Source organism: Oncorhynchus masou, chromosome 30 (assembly GCF_036934945.1).
Source record: "Oncorhynchus masou masou isolate Uvic2021 chromosome 30, UVic_Omas_1.1, whole genome shotgun sequence".
In the NCBI taxonomy this organism is placed as follows: Eukaryota; Metazoa; Chordata; class Actinopteri; order Salmoniformes; family Salmonidae; genus Oncorhynchus; species Oncorhynchus masou.
Window position 1 is genome coordinate 50899489 of NC_088241.1, and position 20544 is coordinate 50920032.

The window sequence follows — 20544 nt, forward strand, 5'->3', positions numbered from 1 at the left end:
CTCAGACGTTCACACGGCTCAGACGTTCACACGGCTCAGACGTTCACATTCACATGGCTCAGACGTTCACACGGCTCAGACGTTCACATGGCTCAGACGTTCACATTCACACGGCTCAGACGTTCACACGGCTCAGACGTTCACATTCACAAGGCTCAGACGTTCACATGGCTCAGACGTTCACACGGCTCAGACGTTCACACGGCTCAGACGTTCACATGGCTCAGACGTTCACATTCACACGGCTCAGACATTAACATTCACACGGCTCAGACATTAACATTCACACGGCTCAGACATTAACATTCACACGGCTCAGACATTCACACGGCTCAGACATTAACATTCACACGGCTCAGACATTAACATTCACACGGCTCAGACATTAACATTCACACGGCTCAGACATTCACACAGCTCAGACATTAACATTCACACGGCTCAGACATTAACATTCACACGGCTCAGACGTTCACATTCACACGGCTCAGACGTTCACATTCACACGGCTCAGACGTTCACACGGCTCAGACGTTCACACGGCTCAGACGTTCACACCGCTCAGACGTTCACATTCACACGGCTCAGACGTTCACATTCACATGGCTCAGACGATCACAAGGCTCAGACGTTCACATGGCTCAGACGTTCACATTCACACGGCTCAGACGTTCACATTCACACGGCTCAGACATTAACATTCACACGGCTCAGACATTAACATTCACACGGCTCAGACATTAACATTCACACGGCTCAGACATTGACATTCACATGGCTCAGACATTCACACGGCTCAGACATTAACATTCACACGGCTCAGACATTAACATTCACACGGCTCAGACATTAACATTCACACGGCTCAGACATTAACATTCACATGGCTCAGACATTAACATTCACATGGCTCAGACATTAACATTCACATGGCTCAGACATTCACACGGCTCAGACATTAACATTCACACGGCTCAGACATTAACATTCACACGGCTCAGACATTAACATTCACACGGCTCAGACATTCACACGGCTCAGACATTAACATTCACACGGCTCAGACATTAACATTCACACGGCTCAGACATTAACATTCACACGGCTCAGACAATAACATTCACACGGCTCAGACATTAACATTCACACGGCTCAGACATTAACATTCACACGGCTCAGACATTAACATTCACATGGCTCAGACATTCACACGGCTCAGACATTAACATTCACACGGCTCAGACATTCACATTCACACGGCTCAGACATTAACATTCACACGGCTCAGACATTAACATTCACACGGCTCAGACATTAACATTCACACGGCTCAGACATTAACATTCACACGGCTCAGACATTCACACGGCTCAGACATTAACATTCACATGGCTCAGACATTCACACGGCTCAGACATTAACATTCACACGGCTCAGACATTCACACGGCTCAGACATTAACCTTCACATGGCTCAGACATTCACACGGCTCAGACATTAACATTCACACGGCTCAGACATTAACATTCACACGGCTCAGACATTAACATTCACATGGCTCAGACATTAACATTCACACGGCTCAGACATTAACATTCACATGGCTCAGACATTCACACGGCTCAGACATTAACATTCACACGGCTCAGACATTCACACGGCTCAGACATTAACATTCACATGGCTCAGACATTCACACGGCTCAGACATTAACATTCACACGGCTCAGACATTAACATTCACACGGCTCAGACATTAACATTCACATGGCTCAGACATTAACATTCACATGGCTCAGACATTAACATTCACATGGCTCAGACATTCACACGGCTCAGACATTAACATTCACACGGCTCAGACATTAACATTCACACGGCTCAGACATTAACATTCACACGGCTCAGACATTAACATTCACATGGCTCAGACATTAACATTCACACGGCTCAGACATTAACATTCACACGGCTCAGACATTAACATTCACACGGCTCAGACATTAACATTCACATGGCTCAGACATTAACATTCACACGGCTCAGACATTAACATTCACACGGCTCAGACATTAACATTCACATGGCTCAGACATTAACATTCACATGGCTCAGACATTAACATTCACATGGCTCAGACATTCACACGTCTCAGACATTAACATTCACACGGCTCAGACATTAACATTCACACGGCTCAGACATTCACACGGCTCAGACATTAACATTCACACGGCTCAGACATTAACATTCACACGGCTCAGACAATAACATTCACACGGCTCAGACATTAACATTCACACGGCTCAGACATTAACATTCACACGGCTCATACATTAACATTCACACGGCTCAGACATTAACATTCACATGGCTCAGACATTCACACGGCTCAGACATTAACATTCACACGGCTCAGACATTCACATTCACACGGCTCAGACATTAACATTCACACGGCTCAGACATTAACATTCACACGGCTCAGACATTAACATTCACACGGCTCAGACATTAACATTCACACGGCTCAGACATTCACACGGCTCAGACATTAACATTCACATGGCTCAGACATTCACACGGCTCAGACATTAACATTCACACGGCTCAGACATTCACACGGCTCAGACATTAACCTTCACATGGCTCAGACATTCACACGGCTCAGACATTAACATTCACACGGCTCAGACATTAACATTCACACGGCTCAGACATTAACATTCACATGGCTCAGACATTAACATTCACATGGCTCAGACATTAACATTCACATGGCTCAGACATTCACACGGCTCAGACATTAACATTCACACGGCTCAGACATTAACATTCACATGGCTCAGACATTCACACGGCTCAGACATTAACATTCACACGGCTCAGACATTCACACGGCTCAGACATTAACATTCACATGGCTCAGACATTCACACGGCTCAGACATTAACATTCACACGGCTCAGACATTAACATTCACATGGCTCAGACATTAACATTCACATGGCTCAGACATTAACATTCACATGGCTCAGACATTCACACGGCTCAGACATTAACATTCACACGGCTCAGACATTAACATTCACACGGCTCAGACATTAACATTCACACGGCTCAGACATTAACATTCACATGGCTCAGACATTAACATTCACACGGCTCAGACATTAACATTCACACGGCTCAGACATTAACATTCACACGGCTCAGACATTAACATTCACATGGCTCAGACATTCACACGGCTCAGACATTAACATTCACACGGCTCAGACATTAACATTCACACGGCTCAGACATTAACATTCACACGGCTCAGACATTAACATTCACACGGCTCAGACATTAACATTCACACGGCTCAGACATTAACATTCACACGGCTCAGACATTCACACGGCTCAGACATTAACATTCACACGGCTCAGACATTAACATTCACACGGCTCAGACATTAACATTCACACGGCTCAGACATTCACACGGCTCAGACATTAACATTCACATGGCTCAGACATTCACACGGCTCAGACATTAACATTCACACGGCTCAGACATTAACATTCACACGGCTCAGACATTAACATTCACACGGCTCAGACATTAACATTCACACGGCTCAGACATTAACATTCACACGGCTCAGACATTAACATTCACACGGCTCAGACATTAACATTCACACGGCTCAGACATTAACATTCACACGGCTCAGACATTAACATTCACACGGCTCAGACATTAACATTCACACGGCTCAGACATTAATATTCACACGGCTCAGACATTAACATTCACACGGCTCAGACATTAACATTCACACGGCTCAGACATTAACATTCACACGGCTCAGACATTCACACGGCTCAGACATTAACATTCACACGGCTCAGACATTAACATTCACACGGCTCAGACATTCACACGGCTCAGACATTAACATTCACACGGCTCAGACATTAACATTCACACGGCTCAGACATTCACACGGCTCAGACATTAACATTCACACGGCTCAGACATTAACATTCACACGGCTCAGACATTAACATTCACACGGCTCAGACATTAACATTCACACGGCTCAGACATTAGACATTCACACGGCTCAGACATTAACATTCACACGGCTCAGACATTAACATTCACACAGCTCAGACATTCACACGGCTCAGACATTAACATTCACACGGCTCAGACATTAACATTCACACGGCTCAGACATTAACATTCACACGGCTCAGACATTCACACGGCTCAGACATTAACATTCACACGGCTCAGACATTAACATTCACACGGCTCAGACATTAACATTCACACGGCTCAGACATTCACACGGCTCAGACATTAACATTCACACGGCTCAGACATTAACATTCACACGGCTCAGACATTCACACGGCTCAGACATTAACATTCACACGGCTCAGACATTAACATTCACACGGCTCAGACATTCACACGGCTCAGACATTAACATTCACACGGCTCAGACATTAACATTCACACGGCTCAGACATTAACATTCACACGGCTCAGACATTAACATTCACACGGCTCAGACATTCACACGGCTCAGACATTAACATTCACACGGCTCAGACATTAACATTCACACAGCTCAGACATTCACACGGCTCAGACATTAACATTCACACGGCTCAGACATTAACATTCACACGGCTCAGACATTAACATTCACACGGCTCAGACATTCACACGGCTCAGACATTAACATTCACACGGCTCAGACATTAACATTCACACGGCTCAGACATTAACATTCACACGGCTCAGACATTCACACGGCTCAGACATTAACATTCACACGGCTCAGACATTAACATTCACACAGCTCAGACATTCACACGGCTCAGACATTAACATTCACACGGCTCAGACATTCACACGGCTCAGACATTAACATTCACACGGCTCAGACATTCACATGGCTCAGACATTAACATTCACACGGCTCAGACATTAACATTCACACGGCTCAGACATTAACATTCACACGGCTCAGACATTAACATTCACACGGCTCAGACATTTTTCTTAATAACATTTCCCATAGTTTATACAGCATTAGACATGCACTCCTAATGCAGTATAAGTATAGTTCTAGACACACATAAAGACTCATAATATACCAAAAGTCATAATGCATTAGAAGTATCATCATAATCACTTAGAATATACTGCAACATAGTGCTTCATAATTGCTGATCACTTCTTCCTCAAGGGTCATGCAGCATTATTGACGAATAATGAAGTGATCAGCAATTATGAAGCACTATGTTGCAGTATATTCTAAGTGATTATGATGATACTTATAATGCATTATGACTATTGGTATATGGAATTATGAGTCTTTATGCATGTCTATAACTATACTTATACTGCATTAGGAGTGCATGTGGTGGCAGGGTAGCCTAGTGGTTAGAGCACTGGACTAGTAACCGGAAGGTTGCAAGTTCAAATCCCCGAGCTGACAAGGTACAAATCTGTCGTTCTGCCCCTGAACAGGCAGTTAACCCACTGTTCCTAGGCCGTCATTGAAAATAAGAATTTGTTCTTAACTGACTTGCCTAGTTAAATAAAGGTTAAACAAAAAAAATGTCTACTGCTGTATAAATGCATTGTCCGTGTGGATTTCATAGAAAGTATTACCCAGGTTTGTTAATTGCTTGGTACCACTTTAGTTCATTGCTCTCTAAAAGTGATGATTCAAAAGCATTACGGTAATTCCTAGAATACACTGTGTGTGTGTGTGTGTGTGTGTGTGTGTGTGTGTGTGTGTGTGTGTGTGTGTGTGTGTGTGTGTGTGTGTGTGTGTGTGTGTGTGTGTGTGTGTGTGTGTGTGTGTGTGTGTGTGTGTGTACACACACACAACTATGAGGAGTTCAGTAAAGGAGCCTGCTTCAGTCAGGGCAAATCAGAGGTGAGGCCGTTAACACACTAATCCCAACATGAAACAAACCCACTCATAACTCAGACTTAACTTAGACCTCACTCAAACTGGAGAAAACCCCTCATGGACAACAATGTGTGATTCATGTCTGAAGTAGTATTTAGTACACACCTTTTCATTTAAACTGACTATACACAGACACTGTTTTCCTTTCTTCTGTTTGTGTGTGTGTGTGTGTGTGTGTGTGTGTGTGTGTGTGTGTGTGTGTGTGTGTGTGTGTGTGTGTGTTTGTGTGTGTGTGTGTGTGTGTGGTTTTCCTGCATACCCTCCTCCAAATAACATGCTTTATGATTGAATGTGGCCGTGGGCTGAACTGCAGGGGCCTCGTGGGTATTTCAGTTGTTTGGTTGGAGTCTGAGAGATTTGACTGTGTGTTTATTGTTTATCCCTCTGTGAAAGGTTGTTAGAGGCCTATAACACACACACACACACCGCCTCATGGGCCTATGCTCTTTTCAGATTAGAGATATTTTTCTTTAGACCGAGAGAGAAAGATGTACCTGGGAAAGTCTTTATAATCAGAGCCAGAGAGATGCACCTGTGAAAGTCTATAATCAGACAGAGAGAGATGTACCTGTGAAAGTCTTTATAATCAGAGCCAGAGAGATGCACCTGTGAAAGTCTATAATCAGACAGAGAGAGATGTACCTGTGAAAGTCTTTATAATCAGAGCCAGAGAGATGCACCTGTGAAAGTCTATAATCAGACAGAGAGAGATGTACCTGTGAAAGTCTTTATAATCAGAGCCAGAGAGATGCACCTGTGAAAGTCTATAATCAGACAGAGAGAGAGATGTACCTTTGAAAGTCTTTATAATCAGAGCCAGAGAGATGCACCTGTGAAAGTCTATAATCAGACAGAGAGAGATGTGCCTGTGAAAGTCTTTATAATCAGAGACAGAGAAAGTCTATAATCAGACATAATAGCTCTGCAGGGATTGGCCAGTGTATGATTGTCATTCTGAATTACAGACTAAGCTACCTTAGTCCTAAGGAATAGTTTTTCTTGTTGTTGCTTCTGAAGATACACTCTAGTAATGTACAGTAATATTTCGCAGAATGTTTCCCTTCCCTGGCAAATAATGCAGACAGGCAATGCAAAAATAAGCAGGAAGCGCACAGGACAATTTTGATTTTAACCACACGAGACAATGACACAAAGAACAGCATTGAAGACATCATTCTCTGCATATTTATTTATTTATTTCTCTCTCTTTCTTTCTCTTTCTCTCTCTCGCTCTGTCTTTCACTCTCTCACACTCACATTCTCTCTCTTTGTCTCTCACACTCTGTCTCTCTCGCTCTCTCACTCTCTCGCTCTCTCACTCTCTCGCCCTCTCACTCTCTCTTCATCTCTCCCTTTTACTTGGCAGAGTTGGGGTTTTTATTACTTAGTCCGCCGCACAGCAATATACCGTAACTTAAGTTATTTCACAGATACGGTGTCTCCGCCTTGAGTGAATTGACAAGTGATTGTGCTCTTTAAAGCCGGTGTCTGCCTCTCTGAACCGCCTTTGATTTATTTCCACCAGGAGAAGAAAAGGGACTTAAATTGACTTGACGGGAGTCGATCGGCAGCTCTGTCTGGTTTGTCATTCGAGAGCCGTGCATAACAGTCTCCGTGTTACTATAAGGAGCCTGAACGTTTGTCAGGAGGTTTTCAACACTGTGACACAAAACACACATTAAAATCAGCTTTTTATTTGCTGGGGGAACAACCCCCGTGCTGAGTTGAGTTATACACACAGGCAGCCACACTACAAAAGGCAGACACACACACACACAGCGAGACATACAAACACACAGCGAGAGAGACACACACATATACAATGTGCTTAGTACAGGAAAATGAATCGATTTACGAGTTAGCCTCCATCTTGATAGGGGGAAATAAAATATACCCGACTTCTACCCCTCCCACAGACACACATATACTGCTCCCACAAACCCTTCAGCGGTCCCTTGTAACACTCCTAAATCAGGCACCACTGATAGAGAGAGAGAGGTGGAGGAGAGAGCGAGCGTGAAAGCGAGAGAAAGGAGAAAGAGAAAGGGAGATAGAAGAGCGAGAAAGAGAGGAAAAAAGAGAGTCAGAGAGGGGCATCTCTAGTACACCAGACAGTCTGATTTACTGGCCCTAAATCTGAACGAGGGCCCTCAGAACCACAAGCCGCAGGTCCCTTCAGACGGACTCAGGGGAACTTACCATACAAGTGGTTTATTTTAAGATTCCAGTCAGACAATGCAAAAACACACATCCACCATGTTCTGACAAGACTTCTCACTGCTAGCATTGTGTTAGTGTTGTGTGTTTTTAACAAAGTCCAATGACAGACTGAGCAGTGTGAATAGTGTTGGGGGAAACAGAGGTCGTGTTGTTACACTGTTTCAATCAATCACATTTTATTCATTTTTTATTTGTATAGCACTTTTCAATCCGGGCTTTAAGCTAACCCCCAAAGGATTAGCCAAGGCAACAGAGGCAAAGAAAAACTCCCAATACAGATGTAGGATCTTAATTTGATCACCCTGTTGCAGGAGAACTTTCCTGCAGTGCAGGACATTTAAAACATGAGGTTTAAAAAGGCTTGTGATGTTTGTAATTTCCACTTTGACATTTTTGACTTGATTTTCCCTTGTATCAACACCTACATTTCCTGTTGCTGCAGGATAATTTTACTACTGTAGCAAACTGGCTTGAATTAAGATATTACATCTGTAGGTACTCTAGGGCTGCAGCTTCATTATTCAGAGTTGGTGCAATGTTTGGATGTGACTGGCTAGTATTTACACATATACTTTCTTATCTTGCATATGTGATTATTTGTATTATATGTAATCTTTGTGTTTTTTTTATCTTCTTCTACCTTTTTTGAGCTCTCGTTGAAGAGAAATTCCAATGTATGTACTTACAAACGGCAAATACTTGAAACTTGGTTAAGGTGTTTATTCCTGTGTTTGTGTCATTCTATTAGTGCTAATGTCAGCTGTGCTGTTCTGTCCCCTCCACAGGAGGAGTGTCAGAATTACATCAGAGTGCTGCTGGTGAATGGAGACAGACTGTTCACCTGTGGAACCAATGCTTTCACACCCATCTGCACCAACCGCACTGTAAGAATCTATTCATGTCTCTTCTCTCCTCTCCTCTTGACTTGCTTATCTGTAACTATCTTCTCTTTTCCTCTCTTCTACTCGTCTATGCTCCTCTACTTCTAGTTCTACTCCACCTACTGTATATAAACCTGCAGTTTAATCCGAGGGAAGTGTGTGGGCTGTTGATTATATTATATGGTGTGTAGGTGGAGGGAAGGACAATGTTTTTATTTTATTTTTAATTTTGTTAGCAGCAAAGGTCACCGTCTCATAATGACTACTTCGTCAGAAATACATAGAGTATAAATGTCAATACATTATTACGATGGTATTTCATCAGCCCTGTTATAGGAGAGCACATATTTACTCTGAGTGGGTCTGCTAATATGAAAGATAAGTGCTGCATAGCTATAGAGAGAGGGAGAGCGAGAGAGACAAAAAATTGAGTGTAACAGAGAGGGAGAGAGAGGGGATCGGGAGAGAGGGAAAGAGAGAAGAATCCAGTGTGACAAAGGGAAGGAGAGAGTGGGGGGATCAGGCGAGAGGTAGAAAGAAAGAGATCGAGAGCGACAGAGAGGTAGAGAGAGGGCAGGAGAGGGAGAGAGGAAGAGAGAGAGGCAACGTGAGGGAGAGAGGTGGAGGGAGAGAGATAGATCGCGAGGGAGGTAGAGAGAGAGAGAGATCACTAGGGAGGGAGAGAGAGATCGCGAGGGAGGGACAGAGAGATCGCAAGGGAGGGAGAGAGAGATTGCGAGGGAGGGAGAGAGGGATTGAGTGCGACAGAGAGGGAGAGAGAAAGATCGTGAAGGATGGAGGTATTGGGTGCGACGGGGGGGGGGGGGGGGGTTTGTGTGCGACAGAGAAGGAGATCGTGGGGGAGGGAGAGGGAGTGAGAGAGGGATCGAGAGCGACAAAGAGGGAGGGGAAGAGAGAGAGAAAGATTCCAAGGGAGGGAGAGAGAGAGTGAGAGAGAGGAGAAGGAAATAAATATGCATTTAGTTATCATAATGTGTGTACATAACCACAGATTAATATCCCGTTAATGACCCATTCACTGTCTTTACAGGCATTTACTGAAATTAATTCTGTCCAAATGTCCTCATTTATGACAATATATTAATTAATTTCAAGGCCTTATCAATATTTAAGGCCTTGAATGGCAGGATTATTTTTGCCCACTATGGATTTGTCAGAAATTAGAGAATGCAATCCTCTAGTCATGCAATTGATAATGGGGATGATGATATTGCTACTGATGATGGTGATGATGATGATGATGATGATGATGAGTATGATGATGAGTGTGATAATGATGAGAAAGGAGGATGATGATGAGAATGAGTATGATGATGATGAGGATGATGATGATAATGATGAGGATGATGATGAGTATGATGATGATGAGGATGATGATGATGATAATGATGAGTATGATGATGAGTATGGTGGTCATGATGATGAGGATGATCATGATGATGATTTTGATAATGATAATGATGATGAGTAAAATTATGATTTATATAGAACTTATTATTGCTGCCCCATTGTCCTCTTTGCTGCCCTGTAGACAGCTATGAATCATCAGACACCTAACACCTGCTTCGCTGTCTCTTTCTGTGTCTGATCACATTTATGAGATGGCTGCAAGGAAATGTAACATGGCAACTGACCAGGAAGGAAGGGAGAGAAAGAGAGATGATCTGAAAGCCAAGTCAACAGCACTGAGTGTGTCTCAAATGATTGGCTATTAGAGGTGTGAAAGTGACCCGTTTCCCCAGCCCGTCCACCCAACCACAGCTGCTGTGTGTCCTGAAGAGAGAACTCATTCACTCCATTGCTTTAATATGCATGATAGATGCAGCCTCTCTATACTCTATTCCCATTCCACCTGTCTTACAGACCCAGCTCGATCCAAACACTTCCCTCAACACACAGAATAAACTCCATCAATACCCCCTTTCATCGCAGACTTCAGGCCCAGACACAGTGACACTTGTTGGGTCAAGCTGGGTCAGACCGGAGGCCCGGAGCGGAGGTAGTTTGTGTTGACGGAACCAACGGTGGTCCAAATCAACCCACTCTAATAAATCTATACAAAGTGACCCGCTCTTAGGCTGTTTTATTAATGAGCATCACGTACTTTAAGGAAGTGGAAAGTCCATCTCTCATTGATTAACCAGAAACCCAAGCCAGCATTAGAGAGAAGCTTCAGTGTGTCAGTTGGACAAAGCTTGTGTTCTGTATAGTTAGACATTTCTGTGCTGATGATCTTCTGCACGTCAGGCAGGATGTGCAGTTAAGAACACACCTGGGTCGATGTGAGTAATGTGTAGCGTTGCCTCATAGCTTAATGCGATGGTTAGTGGGGGGGGGGGGGGGGACTATAGTGGCCCTAGAATTGACCATTGCAGAACCCCATTTGGGGAATTAGTAATCATTTAAAGTTTATTGGAAGGGTTTCTATTGAAACAAAGATACATTTCTACAACAGTATGTGGTTAACCATAAATGCGAAGTACGGAATGATGGTTTATATAAATAATGTATAAAAATACATCACGGTTTAGATTGATATGAATGGAGGTGGAAGTCTTGCCCTAAGCATCTCTCCTTCACGGTTACACCATGAGTTTAATTTTCAGATTGGCAAAGAAAACATTGTGTACATTCCAGCTCTTAAACATATCCAAGGCTTTTGCTTCAGTTTATGTTGGGTGGGTTTTTATTGGGAACAAGTGTACTGTCTTAGGGCCAAGTGTAGGTCGTACTGTAGAGTATTTTTAAACACAGAGAGCTGGATTTGGCCTCGCTTTCAAAGGCAGACAAACCAAACGTCTGAGCTCTGAGCTTCGCATGGAGCTGCTTGTGAAAACGGAGAGGCTTTTCCTAAGTCACTGATGTGGTTTAATAATGCTTAATCAAGGAAAACAGATGTGTGTCCGCTAGTCATCAGAACAACCAAACCAGGAGGAATAAAAAGTACATGAACTTCTCCAGGAAGTACAGTGAAGATGGAGGTTTTTTAGCATTGGTCCTGTTCCAGATGTTGTGTTCTTGTTCTTAGAGTGTGGTTTTGGATAGGTTAAGCTGATTATAAAAGGCTGTGGGAAGAGTCATATTCTTGCCTAAAAAGATGCTATAGCTAATTACCAGCAATACCCACCCACATAGATATAGCCATAAGAGCTCTGTGCTGGGAACTGCGTAGGTAGAATGTAGGTTGCCTCTATTTTTACCTCAGTTGATTCTCCAGGGATTGGTTTTGTATCCAAACTTGATAGCTAAAGGTAGGATTGTAGCTATGGTTCTGTAAGATGGTCTTACAATAACAATAAGAGACATGCTTCTTCCTCGAGGAGAAACAGCAGTTTCACAGGCATTATTGTTTTTTGTTCCATATCCTTCTTTCTAATCTGAGGTCTGTCCAAATGTTTATTTCCCAAACACTATATCCACCAATTTTTCACATTTGTGTTTTTTCATCAGAAGTGCTTGTTTATGGGTACCTTCATGTGTGTGTAAAATATTACTGTTCTCAGATTTGTTTGCAAAACGATATATGTCCATTGTTTCGCTGGAATGGAAGGTTTGTTTCCTGTCTATTTGACTGTGATATGTGGTTGTCTCACCTAGCTATCTTAAGATGAATGCACTTACTATAAGTCTCTCTGGATAAGAGCATCTGCTAAATGACTAAAATGTCAAATGTAAATGTATTACATACATATCTCATATTACTGTATTGCATTTTTTTATATTGATGTCACAAATGTATAGTATAATGTCTAAATGTCTTTTTTGTTGCATTTGGCTGTTTAATAAGGATCTGACCTTTTTTTCAATTTTCACCTAAAATTACATACCCAAATCTAACTATCTATAGCTCAGGTATTGAAGCAAGGATATGCATATTCTTGATACCATTTGAAAGGAAAAACTTTGACGTTTGTGAAAATGTAAAATGAATGTAGGGTAACAGCGCATTAGATCTGGTAAAAGAAAATACAAAGAAAAAACCCACAAAAACCATCATCTTTGAAATGCAAGAAAAATACCATAAGGTATTATTCCAGCCCAGGCGCAATTTATATTTTGGCCACTAGATGGTGGCAGTGTATGTGTAACGTTTTAGACAGATCCAATTAAGCATTGCATTTCTGTTCAAACTTTTGGGTCAAATGTGCCTAATTGGTTTATTAGTAACTTCTCAAGTTCATAACTGTGCACTCTCCTCAATCAATAGCATGGTATTTTTTCACTGTAATAGCTACTATAAATTCGACAGTGCAGTTAGATTAACAAGAATTTACACTTTCTGCCAATATCAGATATGTCTATGTCCTGCGAAATGTTCTTGTTATTTACAGCTTCATGCTAATCGCATTAGCCTACGTTAGCTCAACTGTCCCTTTGGGGGACCCACCGATCCTGAAGAAGTTTTAAAGAAGTTTTAAAACCTAATATAGCAGTACTAGTTATTTCTCTGAGAGTGAGGCGGATATATAGCATTTAGCAAAAAATTTTATTTGTATCTCTGAATTGAAACCACCAAGTGATAGATTTTAAACAACATGTCTGTCATCGAACAACCCCATGCCATCATTATGAGAGTGAAAAAACACAATAATTTATTTGATTTTTTTTTTTAAACAACTAATTCCACAACATTTCTGAAAATGTATAAAGTTTTTGAATTTAAATGAGCTCATGTTGAGCCAACCAAGCGGGACATGTGTATGTATGTCTGTGTCTTTTGGTATTGACTGTATGTGTGAAGTAGGCAATGATTAGCATTAGCAGGAACGAGCTGGATGTTAGCGATGACAAGCTAGTTATGAGATGAGAAATCGGCATAGTGGTGAAATAAACAATCATATAAAGGTGATTTGTAAAACAGATCACACTGCTTTACCTTTATCAACTATAAATGCTGCCAATTGTAACTTCTCTGTTTCACTTGAACTTTTACTATCATAATCAATTATTCAAGTCAAACTCCAAATCTCTCCCTTGGTTCTGTGGTAACCAAGCAACGTGCTCAATGTTTAGCCTTGTCTCATTGTGTGATCATTCTGCTAAAACTCATAGTATTTGAGAACAATCAATGTTTGTATGGGAGTGACGAATTCCAGTCAAGGAGAGGGGAGTTAAAAATCATGTGATGTGTGCTCACACTCCCTCTCTCTCCACTCCTGCGTGCATTTGTGTGCATTATAAACACATTAATCCTCTCCCCTCTCCCTCCTCCTGCCCCTCATCTCCTCCCCCTCTCCACCCTCTCTTCCCCGCCCCCTCTAGCTGACCAACCTGACAGAGATCCATGACCAGATCAGTGGGATGGCCCGTTGTCCCTACAACCCTCTCCATAACTCCACAGCCCTGATCACCTCCAGCGGAGAGCTCTATGCTGCCACCGCCATGGACTTCTCTGGCAGAGACCCAGCTATATACCGCAGTCTGGGGGGGCTGCCGCCTCTACGCACTGCACAGTACAACTCCAAATGGCTCAATGGTAGGATGGGGTAGAGGTAGGGGTAGAGGTAGGGAAGCAAGCGGTAGGAGATAGGCGGATGCTGTCAATAATGCACTGCTTAGTACAACTCCAAATTGCTCAATGGTAGGCTGGGAAATGGAAGGTGGTAAGGGGGCAGGGGAATGAGCAGTAAAGGTATATAGAGGAGGAAAAGTAGTTCATATAGAAGGAGAAAAGGGGTGGATGAGGGGGAAAGGGTAGAAGTTGGTGGTGTTTACAGGAAGTGTCAAAATGTCAGTGATACGGACGTCTGCCATGCAGTATATTGATGACAAAGAACATATCCACACTTTTTAGCTTCTTTTACTATATATATATATATATATATTTATATATATATTTTTTAAATATTTTGTTCTTTCCTTTTGAAGGATATAAAAGTGACATTTCCATCTGTTACTGAAACAATGAAATCAGTGTGTCGTTCTGAAGAGCTCAGTGGATCGCAGTTCAACAGCACACCCCACCTGGAACAGGGCAGCTGATTGGATACGCTGCTTCAGTCGTTCACTTGCTCTAAAAGAGCAGGTCAATCGCTATCTTGTCAGGATTTTATCTGATTCACATTAAAGCCAGATTGAAAAAATAAATTAAAAGCCACCACATACATAGCGCCGCGACAACCTTTGAGAAAAGGTTTAATAACTAATTTTATGGCAAATTGATTTTTTCTCCCTTTTCTCCTGTGATGCTGTGCAAAGGTGCAGATGAGAGGAGGGGCTGAAAGAGCAAACAAGGGAAAAAAACTCTTTCATTTAAAAGTGAATTAAATCACTGTCAGAGAGGATAAAGCGTGCGGTTAAGGTCCAATAATGTCATACATAAAAATGAACAGCTCATCAATGAGCGCTCTAGGAAGGTCAGCAGTTTTAGATGGGTTGACAACTATTACACCATTGTTTTGGTCATACCTCATCCTAACCTTTAGGGTTTCCCTGGATGAATAATTAATTTTGAAACACAAAGTCATTAATAACAATGCCATAATTTATTAAGACTAATCCCCTCAACCTCACATTCCTATGGACCCCTAGTCAATCACTCAGAACTCATTGTCATATACAGTGCATTCGGAAAGTATTCAGACCCTTCGACCTTTTCCACATTTTGTTACGTTACAGCCTTATTTAAAAATAATTTTCCTCATTAAACTACGCACAATACTCCATAATGAGATAGTGAAAACAGATTTTTTGAAAATGTATAAAATAAAAACAAACAGAAATAGCTTATTTACATAAGTATTCAGACCCTTTGCTATAAGACTTGAAATTGAGCTCCGATGCATCCTGTTTCCATCGATCATCCTGTTTCTGCGACTTGATTGGAGTCCACCTGTGGTAAATTCAATTGATTGGACATGATTTGGAAAAGCACACACCTGTCTATAGAAGTTGACAGTTGACAATGTATGTCAGAGCAAAAACCAAGCGATGAGGTCGAAGAAATTGTCCTTAGAGCTCTGAGACAGGATTGTGTCGAAGCACAGATGTCTGCAGCATTGAAGGTCCCCAAGAACACAGTGGCCTCCATCATTCTTAAATGGAAGACGTTTGGAACAACCAAGAATCTTCCTAGAGCTAGCAGCCTGGCCAAACGGAGCAATCGGGGGAGAAGGGCCTTGGTAAGGGAAGTGACCAAGAACCTGATGGTCACTCTGACAGAGCTCCAGAGTTCTTCTGTGGAGATGAGAGAACCTTCCAGAAGGACAACCATCTCTGCAGCACTCCATCAATCAGGCCTTTATGGTAGAGTGGCCAGCGGAAGCCACTCCTCAGTAAAAGGCACATGTCCACCCGCTTGGAGTTTGCCAAAATGCACCGAAATACTCTCAGACCATGAGAAACAAGATTCTCTGGTCAGATGAAACCAAGATTGAACTCTTGGCTGGAAAACCAAGCGTCACATCTGGAGGAAAACTGGCACCATCCCTATAGTGAAGCATGGCGCTGGCAACATCATGCTGTCACGATGTTTTTCAGCAAGAGGGACTTGGAGACTAGTCAGAATCAAGGGAAAGATGAACGGAGCCAAGTACAGACATACTTGATGAAAACCTGCTACAGTGAACTCAGGACCTCAGACTGGGGAGAAGGTAAACCTTTCAACAGGACAACAACCATAAGCACACAGCCAACAACACAGGAGTGGCTTCGGGAAAAGTCTCTGAATGTTCTTGAGTGGCCCAGCCAGAGCCCGGACTTGAACCCGATCGAACATCTCTGGCGAGACCTGAAAAAAGCTGTAAAGCGACACTCCCCATCCAACCTGACAGAGCTTCAGTGGAGAGAGAATGGGAGAAACTCCCCAAATACTGGTGTGACAAGCTTGTCGCGTCATTATAGGGTAATGTGTAGATTGATGAGGGAAAAAAACAATTTAATCAATTTTAGAATAAGGCTGTAACGTAACAAAATGTAGAAAAAGTCAAGTGGTCTAAATAGTTTGTCTCCTCCTTTAACAGAACCTAACTTTGTCTCCTCCTACAACAGAACCTAACTTTGTCTCCTCCTACAACAGAACCTAACTTTGTCTCCTCCTACAACAGAACCTAACTTTGTGTCTTCCTTCAACAGAACCTAACTTTGTCTCCTCCTACGACATTGGGAACTTCACCTACTTCTTCTTCCGAGAGAACGCAGTGGAACACGACTGCGGTCGGACCGTGTTCTCTCGCGCTGCCCGGGTCTGTAAGAACGACATTGGGGGCCGCTTCCTATTGGAGGACACCTGGACCACGTTCATGAAGGCGCGGTTGAACTGCTCTCGACCAGGGGAGATACCGTTCAACTATAATGAACTACAGGGGACGTTCTACCTACCAGAGCTAGAACTGCTCTATGGGATCTTCACTACTAATGTGTAAGTGTGAGATGCATACTACACACACACACACACACACACACACACACACACACACACACACACACACACACACACACACACACACACACACACACACACACACACACACACACACACACACACACACACACACACACACACAGAGGGTATATTCTGCCTGTATTATTAAGCAATGATGCCCGAGGGGGTATGGTATATGGCCAATATACCACGGTTCGTACAGTAAAAATAAATGGTGTGTCATACCCGTCTGATATACCACGGCAGTCAGCCAATCAGCATTCAGCACTTGAACCACCCAGTTTATAATGTATGAAGTATACTTCAGGCGCAGCTTAAAGTGAACAGTCATGTTATACATACTATTGTCATTCACACATGTTTAGTTTCACAGTTTGACTTTAAACTCATTTCTTTCATTTTCAATTTTCTCACCTCTTAGAAGAGACATGCTTTTGCGGAACGTGACAGTTTGAAAAGTCAAAGCTATTCGTCAGGCCCGATCCATACACTTAGCCACAGAGGCAGAACATTTTAATTGAAGCCTGGTGTTAAATTTATAGTCACCTTACACCATCACTCACAGTAGGATCTGAGTCTGTGTAGGGACAGATGTGTAGGTATATTTCGAGGACAAAAACACAGACTGGACATTAACAGTCAGCAGACAAAATCCTAACCATATTTAGTGCCTTCAGAAAGTATTCACACTCCTTGACTTTTTCCACATTCTAGCCTACACACAATACCCCATAATGTAAAGTGGAATTCTGTTTTCATTTTTTCTCCAAATTAAGTAAAAATTAAAGCTGAGATGGCCGCCTCGCTTCGCGTTCCTAGGAAACTATGCAGTTTTTTGTTTTTTTACGTGTTATTTCTTACATTAGTACCCCAGGTCATCTTAGGTTTCATTACAAACAGTCGAGAAGAACTACTGAATATAAGATCAGCGTCAACTCACCATCAGTACGACCAAGAATATGTTTTTCGCGACTCGGATCCTGTGTTCTGCCTTACTAACAGGATAACGGAATGGATTGCATGCAGCGACCCAAAAAAACGACTCAGAAAAAGAGGGAAACGAGGCGGTCTTCTGGTCAGACTCCGGAGACGGGCACACCGTGCACCACTCCCTAGCATTCTTCTTGCCAATGTCCAGTCTCTTGACAACAAGGTTGATGAAATCCGAGCAATGGTAGCATTCCAGAGGGACATCAGAGACTGTAACGTTCTGTGCTTCACGGAAACATGGCTCACTGGAGAGACGCTATCCGAAGGGGTGCAGCCAACGGGTTTCTCCACGCATCGCGCCGACAGAAACAAACACCTTTCTGGTAAGAAGAGGGGTGGGGGCGTATGCCTTATGGCTAACGAGACATGGTGCGATGAAAGAAACATACAGGAACTCAAATCCTTCTGTTCACCTGATTTAGAATTCCTCACAATCAAATGTAGACCGCATTATCTACCAAGAGAATTCTCTTCGATTATAATCACAGCCGTATATATCCCCCCCAAGCAGACACATCGATGGCTCTGAACGAACTTTATTTAACTCTTTGCAAACTGGAAACCATTTATCCGGAGGCTGCATTCATTGTAGCTGGGGATTTTAACAAGGCTAATCTGAAAACAGGACTCCCTAAATTTTATCAGCATATCGATTGCGCAACCAGGGGTGGAAAAACCTTGGATCACTGTTACTCTAACTTCCGTGACGCATATAAGGCCCTGCCCCACCCCCCTTTCGGAAAAGCTGACCACGACTCCATTTTGCTGATCCCTGCCTACAGACAAAAACTGAAACAAGAAGCTCCCACGCTGAGGTCTGTCCAACGCTGGTCCGACCAAGCTGACTCCACACCCAAGACTGCTTCCATCACGTGGACTGGGACATGTTTCGTATTGCGTCAGATACACTGACACTGACTCAACTCCAGCCACTTTAATAATGGGAATACGCTGATTCGGTGTGCGAGTTCATTAGAACGTGCGTTGAAGATGTCGTTCCCATAGCAACGATTAAAACATTCCCTAACCAGAATCCGTGGATTGATGGCAGCATTCGCGTGAAACTGAAAGCGCGAACCACTGCTTTTAATCAGGGCAAGGTGTCTGGTAACATGACCGAATACAAACAGTGCAGCTATTCCCTCCGCAAGGCTATCAAACAAGCTAAGCGTCAGTACAGAGACAAAGTAGAATCTCAATTCAACGGCTCAGACACAAGAGGCATGTGGCAGGGTCTACAGTCAATCACGGACTACAGGAAGAAATCCAGCCCAGTCACGGACCAGGATGTCTTGCTCCCAGGCAGACTAAATAACTTTTTTGCCCGCTTTGAGGACAATACAGTGCCACTGACACGGCCTGCAACGGAAACATGCGGTCTCTCCTTCACTGCAGCCGAGGTGAGTAAAACATTTAAACGTGTTAACCCTCGCAAGGCTGCAGGCCCAGACGGCATCCCCAGCCGCGCCCTCAGAGCATGCGCAGACCAGCTGGCTGGTGTGTTTACGGACATATTCAATCAATCCCTATACCAGTCTGCTGTTCCCACATGCTTCAAGAGGGCCACCATTGTTCCTGTTCCCAAGAAAGCTAAGGTAACTGAGCTAAACGACTACCGCCCCGTAGCACTCACTTCCGTCATCATGAAGTGCTTTGAGAGACTAGTCAAGGACCATATCACCTCCACCCTACCTGACACCCTAGACCCACTCCAATTTGCTTACCGCCCAAATAGGTCCACAGACGATGCAATCTCAACCACACTGCACACTGCCCTAACCCATCTGGACAAGAGGAATACCTATGTGAGAATGCTGTTCATCGACTACAGCTCGGCATTCAACACCATAGTACCCTCCAAGCTCGTCATCAAGCTCGAGACCCTGGGTCTCGACCCCGCCCTGTGCAACTGGGTACTGGACTTCCTGACGGGCCGCCCCCAGGTGGTGAGGGTAGGCAACAACATCTCCTCCACGCTGATCCTCAACACTGGGGCCCCACAAGGGTGCGTTCTGAGCCCTCTCCTGTAGTCCCTGTTCACCCACGACTGCGTGGCCACGC

At 43.3% G+C, this 20544-nt stretch overlaps 1 protein-coding gene across 2 annotated transcripts in view; it reads left to right on the top strand.

Annotated features, from left to right (window-relative positions):
• sema5a (sema domain, seven thrombospondin repeats (type 1 and type 1-like), transmembrane domain (TM) and short cytoplasmic domain, (semaphorin) 5A) overlaps window positions 1-20544 on the top strand; it is a 209735-nt gene that overhangs the window by 89946 nt on the left and 99245 nt on the right. For both annotated transcript variants that reach the window (XM_064949247.1, XM_064949248.1), the window contains exons 6-8: window positions 8994-9092; window positions 14373-14586; window positions 17184-17469. In XM_064949247.1, the coding sequence (XP_064805319.1) occupies window positions 8994-9092; window positions 14373-14586; window positions 17184-17469 (599 nt within the window). The remainder of the gene's footprint in view (window positions 1-8993; window positions 9093-14372; window positions 14587-17183; window positions 17470-20544) is intronic.